Below are 8,420 nucleotides of genomic sequence, written 5' to 3' on the forward strand. Positions count from 1 at the left end.
ACAGGGTGGTCCTAGTTATGCCGCGTTAACAAATACGACATCACTAGCATGTACTGCGGGTGGCCCCGATATAACTACATATAGAAGGTACCAAATCCGGTAGTAAAAGCAAAGTCGCCGCCACACAATATCTTTCACCAGATAAATTATTTTATACCTGTTTGAAAATAACAGGTAAAAGTAAAAATGAAATTTCAATGCGTATGGTCAATTTTTTGAAATACTAATGTATTGAAAAAAAAAAATATATATATATATATAACTTAAAATATATAACTTTGATCGTATATATATATATATATATATATATATATATACATATATACATATATACATATATATAATTTTGTTATATCAATTGAAAAAAAAAATTTTTTTCTCTACGATCAAAGTTTATAATTATATAAGTAATCTAAAAAAATGTATGAGTTTTATCAATTTTTCAATAAGTTATGATTTTTTAAAGTTGCAGTTACCATCCCCTAGCTTCTAACTACCCTATCTCAGTTAATTTCAATTTTAGGAAAAAAAGTCATAGAAACATTTTTGTGTAAAATTTTACGCTCTACAAATTTTATTTAAAACTTTTTTTTCTAACACTTACGGTTTCGCCAAAATTTCAAAAAAACGACTTTATTTATTTTTTTTCACACCTTCTCGGGGGTGAATTTAAAAAATACTTGCACAGTTCGTTTTTAGATTCCTCAAAGTAAATTATATCAAAAATTCAAGTTTTAATCTCAAATTCGCATTTACCCTACCCATTTTCTTGGACTATAAGGTAAACTCAAAGTTCTTATAATTAAAACTAATTAATATTTATTGACAATATTTTTTTCATAAATTGGTTAGACAGTATGCATTATCAATTAGTATATGTATGGAATGTATCTTTAATTTATATTATTTATCAAGATTGTTTTTATATTAGCTAGTTTTTAATAAAATTTCATGTTACAAATTATTTTGTTTTATTTTAAAATTTTAACTGTCGGTTAACAGAATGAAGTCTTCCACTTAGTCTGTTTGTTCACAATGAACTCTACATTTTGATTTGCCAAATAAATAGCATAATTTGCTGACTTCTGAAAAACGTGGGCAGCATATCCCCACTAATATCCTTAATATTATAAATGCAAAGACAACTGTCCCTTCATGCCTTAATAATATAACCGATATATATAAAATTTGGTTTATGTATAATTTGAGCCCTGTGAAAAGATATGCATCTCAAAGAAACAGCACCTATGCAAGGTTGCCTTTTGACTAAGAAAACTAGCATAAAATAAAAAATACATTAATCATGATTTATTAAAATTAAACTTTATTTTATTCAGTGGTTTAACGGGAACTCTCCTAATAACTTCATTGCCAAATTTATTGTAATTCAAATGTTCGTTTATATTTGTTACCGTTTCCATATCCACAGATGTACAATCAACTATTTCTATGTTATCTGTATTTATTTGACTATCTGTACATTTATTTACATTTCTCTTATTTTGAACACTAAAATCTTTGGAAAAGCTAGTACTAGGACCTTCTGAACATATTCCATTAACTGAATTTTTCGTTATTTCTAATTCACATTTGTTTAACGGACCAACAAATTGATTTGAATTATACAATTGCTCATTACCCTGTACTTCACTCTTTATTACACTTGATTTTGACTTTTTTTTACCGCATTCATTATATTTTTTTCGTTTCTTAGGTTCACCCATACTTATAGTATTATATTCACCCATATTAAGCTTTTTAACCTCATTCTGAGAGTTAATTGCTAAATCCACTTCATTTTGTGCAGTTACACAGACATTTTGTTCTTTTAAAATATCCATTTGCAAATTTCGTAAACGGAATATGACATCCCGTTTCCGTTGCAGCAATTTTTCTTTCGTTTCGTTTATACTTTCGAATTCGGGCGCGTAACACACGTGCAGACATCCCCCATAGAAGTTTTTAGTGTCAAGCATTCGTTTAGCAAGCCTTGCTGACTGTAGTTTCTCAAACTGGGCGTGGTAGTTCTCCGTAAACACTTCAGCAACATGTTGAGTTGATATTGTGAATTGTAGCAATTTACCAAACTTTGCAAACAGCGCTTTCGTTTCTTGACGCAAATTTAGAGACGGCACACCAAATATGAGAAGATGGTTTGATTCGTTTGTTATGGAGTAAGCCTGAAAATTATAAAATATATACTTTTATAATATTAACTCTATCATTGTAATATTAACATTATATTGTAATTATAAGTATATTTGTAATCTATGTCTATTTGTATATGGTTTTGATATTTTTATGGTTTCTGTGACAACAAATATCAATCTTTTGTATACAAAAGGTCACTAATATCTAGGATGAAGGAGGTACCACTCCAGATTCTAAATAGTAACACAAAATATCCCCAAACAATAAGGAAGCATGCTGATCAATAGAAAACCCACAGAGTTATCAAGTAATGAAACAATAGATACACACTGGAATTGAGAATCTTCTCTGTTTCTAATAACACTATTTTTTATTTATTTTAGGTTCACCAACAGGTACTACATTAAAGAAATTCTTAATAGGTGAATAATTGATAATTCATTCAACTTCATAGAAGTAAAAGTCAAATGAATTTTACTTAGTTCTTTAATAGAACTGCAACCTTATAGTTACTATGAAACATCAATTTTAATAATAGATTGGCTATTTGATTATATGAATTTTACTGGACAAAAGTTTTGAATAAACAGAGAAAATATAGGTACCGTTAATATTTTCTAGGTACTCTAAGTTTTTATAATGATATTGAGGTTTAAATAAAAATTTTATACAATTTACCTTAACTGCAGTTAACTTCCGTCCCTGTCGGTAAGGCAACCTCGTCGTACATAAACTCTGTTGTTCATGATGAGGCAGTAATACTTTACCATTTTCCATCATTTCTAAGAATGCTTTAAATCAGGTAAAATTATTAATTTCAATGAATTGTTATGATTTTGACTTCAGTAAACAGAAATTGAAACATTTGACATAAAGTAAAACACGTCAACTTCATAATTTGGAAATATAGATTAAAAATACTGGTTTATTTGACATATTGTTTAATTAATTTATTATCTGATACAAAAGCAGCCTGATGGTTTTGGGTAAAGCAGAAACAGCTGCGTTATCTTGTATGTAGGAAAGCTTCTTGAAAAATGTTAATCGACTGAGAATGATTACCCACATTACTAGATACCCCGTATATAAGTGTATAATCTATGACTAGATACTATAAAGATTTATAAATGTAGAAATGCAATGAAGTTGAAGCTTTTGCAATGGAGATAATTAAACCATTATAACTTTTTTTGTCCTATACATTTATCACGCAAAATTCAGCTCGATCGCTCCATTGGCTAGTTCTTTGCAGTTTGCGTTAAATCAGTTTGTCACTTTTACGTTTTATCTACTAAAGATACAGATTAATAAGGACAACATATAAATATTTTCAAACATATCATCTGCCCCATACCGTGCCTACTAGGGAACACGGGACTACGATCTAGTCTGAAATCGCCAACAAGAATCCTGCACTTAATAATTGCATAATTTAAACACCACCAGGAAAGAAAAAGGAAATTAAAACAACAAACATTTTGTATCAATTTATTGTAACTTCATATATTTAAAGCTAAAGCTAATTATATTTTAATGCTGTTCTCAATATGCTTCCCAAATACAAAAACTATTTAGAAATCAGCGAACTCTTTTATCCAATATCACATAAAGGATTTATATTAATATATAATAAATTTTTGTTCATCCTTAGTAATATAATAAATGTGTTAGTGTATTTGTTTATCTTCCTTTCACGTCACAATGAAACGATATTTTTATGATCTGCTGCTGCTGCTGCTGTCCCGGCGAACTTCGCAACGTCATAGAATATTATTTCGACATATTTTCCGTATAGACCTCAACGGACATATCAAGACCAAAATAAGATAAATCCGTTCAGCTGTTCTCGAGTTTTAGCGAGACTAACGAACAGCAATTGATTTTTGTATATAAGAAGATTTTTGTGTAGGGAACCGCGGTCGTCTGCTTCTTACACTGATAATTTGACATTATGTTATGTTCATGATAAAACCGACCATAGTAGAAAAATAAATAAACACTATAATAATGTTTTCTTATTTAAAACTTTAAACGTAATGTTTTAAGAGCCATATTTATTTAAAATAATATAGTAATTTCTGTTTATCCTAGATATGAAGTAATAAAAAAAATAATAGGTTTTGGTGAAAAAAAAAATAAAGCAAAATCAGATAAGGCTTATTATAGATTTTATACAAATATACAGATAAAGGTTTATTATCGAATGCATCTTAGACTTATCAGATACAAAAGAAATAATCACTGTCGTAAAAAAGGGAGTAATGTTGGCGACATTTATGTAAGTACATATTTTCTATTCAAATGAACTATATCTATCTGTTTAGTTGTCACGCAAGAACAGTTGAACTGATTTCAATATATTTATAATCATATACAGTAAGCTAGCGTTTAAATGCTTTCTATATAATATATTTTAAAATGTTTGAACAATTTCATATAAAAATCAAACATATAAGCGATCACAATTCGATTATTTCCCACCTTAAGGATATACAGATATACAGAACAACAAAGTTTTTTTTTTAATATATTTGAATGTTTATTAACTGCTGTTCTCATATCCTTCCGTTTTCATGTCGTTAATTCCCAACTCATCATTTTGTTCGTCTGTGCGTTCATAGTATTCGACTTTCATACCTAGAAAAAAAATAAAAACAAAAAATAAAAAAAAATCTATAATATTTTTTTTTTATTCTATCCAAACAACCTCTCATAACCCCACCCCCCCCTCCCCCACAGGAGCAAGTTACTATTTCACGCATTTACATATTATAATCGAATACATTGATGAATTATATTAAAATAGATACAAGTATATAGCAGTGGTGGCTCAGTGGTGAGAACCTCGGACTTCAAAATCGATAAGTCCGGGTTCGAGACCGGGCGAGCGTGCAGGACATAAGTTGATTTTCCAATTTATCTACACATGTGGATAACATCACCACTGCTCGGAACGCGTGACAGAAATGTGATGGAATCAAAAGTTCGACGCCGACATGTGACATCTGCCAACCCGCACTTCGCCAGCGTACTGGATTATAGCCTGAACCCTCATAGGAGGCGTGTGTCCCAGCAGTGGGAACATATATGGGTTGGTGATGATCATGATGGTGATGATGATGATGGTGATGGTGATGATGGTGATGATGATGATGATGTAAGTAAGTTATGTCTATGCCCCCCCGCCCCCTCCATTCTCCCGCACACCAGACATCCCCACACACTCACCGTCATCATACTTGCTCGGGTCGTCACTCAAGCTTTGCACGTACGAGTTGCCGGCCGGGTCGTCCAGTATCAGGGTGATGGGTCGCTTGCAGTCCAGCACTTCTTCCAGCTTCGCTATGAACCTGGTTTATCACGATTATATCATAAATGTCATAGTTTGTTTGTTTGGATGTTCGTCTGTGAATCACGTTAAAACTACTGAACGGAGTTTGATGGAATTTTATATAGAGATAGGGTATGAGCTGACTTGGATGATAGGATAATTTTCATCCCTATGAAATGCTTATGCCTTAGGAAACAGCAATCTTGATATACGGGCGGAGCCGGGACGAGCTAGTCTAGTTTTATATACAAACTTATGTTTGTATACTGTAAATGCATCACTGAATGTTGTATAAGTGTATAATACTTTATAACAATTAGCGATGGTTCACACTTATATTCCTTCAACAGTCTCGCTTACAGTGAGATATTCAGTGATACATTTTTAGTATACAAATTTAAGTTTTTAGTTCGATGGCGAAGATCCGAGCTTTAGCGAGTACTTTGATAACGTACTAGCTGCGCCCCGCGGTTTCACCCGCGTAAGTCCATATCCCGTAGGAATATCGGGATAAAAAGTTGCCTATATGTTATTCCAGTTGTCCAGCTGTCTACGTACCACATTTCATTGCAATCGGTTCAATAGTTTTTGCGTAAAAGAGCAACAGACACACACTCATCCTTACAAACGTTCGCATTTATAATATTAGTAGGATATATATTGTTAAACTGGTACATACATTGATGTACATTATTTTCAACATCCATACATACTTTTTTAAAGGAAACTAATAGAACCTAATTACACAGGCAATTTTCAATTTTAATTATAACTTAAACTTTAGTATATAGTCCTATAATAGATAAAACCAATAAAGCAAAAGTTTAAAACGTTACAAAACAGATATTCTGGTGATTATGAATCGTGTAATTAAAATTTGATGTATGTAAATGAATTTAATAGACAACCTTGCGAGTTATCCTAATCAAATATATCAACTTACATCTGTAGATTCTCCTTGGCCACTGCGGGCGAGTCGCCCTGCAGGGCGGGCGCATTCCCCAGTTGGTCTATGAACGCCCGTATTATCCCCTCCGCGGTAGTGAACCTGCCCCCCAGGGCTCTGCCCCCCACTTCCAAATCCAGCTCTGGGATGCTCATACTGCAGGTCTCCGACTGGTTATATAATTGAGTCATTATATTGGATATAATTGAGTCATTATATTGGGTATAATTGAGTCATTATATTGGGTATAATCGAGTCATTATATTGGGTATAATTGAGTCATTATATTGGGTATAATTGAGTCATTATGTTGGGTACAAGTGAGTCATTATATTGGGTATAATTAATTCATTATATTGGGTATAATTGAGACATTATATTGGGTATAATTAGGTGTTATACAATTATAAGTGTCGCATGTAATGTCTTGTATAATAAGTTTTATTTATGGAATTGTTTTATTATTATGTTATTATAAAATGTTATGTACCATAAAAAATTAAGTTAGATTATATGCCCAGTGGTAAATAGCATAATGGTATTCAGAATTAATTTTCAAAGAAATTACCACCTTATTCCCTGGCATTTATGTTCAAAGTCTATTGTAACGCTAATTAAATACACCGAAATTTTTGTTTCAAAGCATTGGGAAACCTATTTGATGAGATATAATAGAGATAGAGAGAACCACAAGAGAAACTCACCTTCAGTATGTCTCGCGAGAAGTCATCTCTGTTCGCGATTTTCACTTCGAATTTAACACCCTTCTCCTCTATCCCGCCCCCCGACTTCACCTGTTATACAAGATAAAGTGTTATACAATTTCGCAAAAAATTCAATTCATCATTCATTTTAAATATCATTTCTAATGATAAAAGCTAATATAAAACCTAAGCTGGCAATCAAAAGCTTATTAAGCGTAAATAGTTTTCACTAATCTGTATGCAATCTATGATTCATATAATAAATTCGAAAGTCACTGTCTGTCTGTCTGTAACGCTTTAACAGCTGTGCCGATTTAGTTGAAATGTAAAATGAAAATAGTTGCACACTGAAAGACGAACTAAAACGACATTTTTTCAAATTAAACCCGTAGAGAATTGAATAATTATAATTTGGTATACAGACAGGGACAGAGCTGACTTGGGTGATGGGATACTCTTTATCAGGATTAATACAGTGGCGTTGCTATGGGGACAAGGGCCCTGGTGCATAGGGAAGGAATCGGGCCCTCCTCCCCTCTTTCCGCCTTCCTCCCCTCTTTCAAAGCTGAGGTTAGAGGGCCCCCTGAGCTCCGGGGCCCTGGTGCACTGCACCACCTGGCCCTATGATAGCTACGCAACTGGATTAAATGCTCCCTCGGGATAAAAAAGGAATCTTGATATCCGGGCGGAGCCGGGACGGGGGTCTAGCGCCTGCATTCCAGCTCTTAAAGTCCCCATTGCTTATTAAATCCTTCCTACTAATATTATAAATGCGAAAGTTTGTAAAGATGTATGTGTGTGTGTTTGTTGCTCTTTCACACAAAAACTACTGAACCGATTGCAATGAAATTTGGTACGTAGACAGCTGGACAACTGGAATAACATGTAGGCAACTTTTTATCCCGATATTCCTACGGGATGCGGACTTACGCGGGTGAAACCGCGGGGCGCAGCCAGTATTTTATACAATTTATCTTATGTGCTGTTACTCCTTTAAGAAGCATTCAACTACTCTAACTCAATTTGTAAAATTAATCAAAAAATATAAAATGGAAGCTGACCAGCGATATACAGGGTGGTACAAAAAACACAAATTGGCAGCGGGTAAGCTTATCGACATTATATATAGCGGTTATACAGGGTGTTGTTTTGTATATGCATAATTTTTTTTATTAATATTTATAGGAATTATTTTAAAACGATTAAGATATTGAACAATTTATTGGTGGCAATTCCTTTGATCTTCCATACGTAAGCTTTGAACTCAAAAGCTTGATATAGTGTGTGT

General features: G+C 32.8%; 2 protein-coding genes across 2 annotated transcripts in view; both read right to left on the reverse strand.

Moving 5' to 3' along the window:
• Positions 1-1,245: 1,245 nt before the first annotated feature.
• Positions 1,246-3,027, reverse strand: LOC119839260. Its single transcript, XM_038365486.1, has 2 exons — positions 2,830-3,027; positions 1,246-2,180 (listed from the first exon to the last, which is right to left on the reverse strand). Exons 1-2 carry the CDS (start codon positions 2,929-2,931, stop codon positions 1,302-1,304), a joined length of 981 nt encoding a protein of 326 aa, XP_038221414.1. The 5' UTR covers positions 2,932-3,027; the 3' UTR covers positions 1,246-1,301.
• Positions 3,028-4,676: 1,649 nt separating this feature from the next.
• The window catches only part of LOC119839226 (zinc finger protein ZPR1), a 13,362-nt gene continuing 9,618 nt past the window's right edge, over positions 4,677-8,420 (reverse strand). Inside the window, exons 8-11 of the mRNA XM_038365445.1 lie at positions 7,133-7,222; positions 6,426-6,598; positions 5,380-5,501; positions 4,677-4,788 (exon numbers count right to left, since the gene is read on the reverse strand). Of these exons, the coding sequence (XP_038221373.1) occupies positions 4,694-4,788; positions 5,380-5,501; positions 6,426-6,598; positions 7,133-7,222 (480 nt within the window). The 3' untranslated portion in view covers positions 4,677-4,693. The remainder of the gene's footprint in view (positions 4,789-5,379; positions 5,502-6,425; positions 6,599-7,132; positions 7,223-8,420) is intronic.

Source organism: Zerene cesonia, unplaced genomic scaffold, assembly GCF_012273895.1.
Source record: "Zerene cesonia ecotype Mississippi unplaced genomic scaffold, Zerene_cesonia_1.1 Zces_u010, whole genome shotgun sequence".
NCBI classification, from domain to species: domain Eukaryota; kingdom Metazoa; phylum Arthropoda; class Insecta; order Lepidoptera; family Pieridae; genus Zerene; species Zerene cesonia.

Coding starts and splice junctions, on each gene's coding strand:
- LOC119839260 (XM_038365486.1), bottom strand. CDS start 2,931: ATGATGGAAAATGGTAAAGTATTACTGCCTCATCATGAACAACAGAGT. Junction 2,181..2,829: donor GGAAGTTAACTGCAGTTAAG/GTAAATTGTATA, acceptor TATAATTTTCAG/GCTTACTCCATAACAAACGA.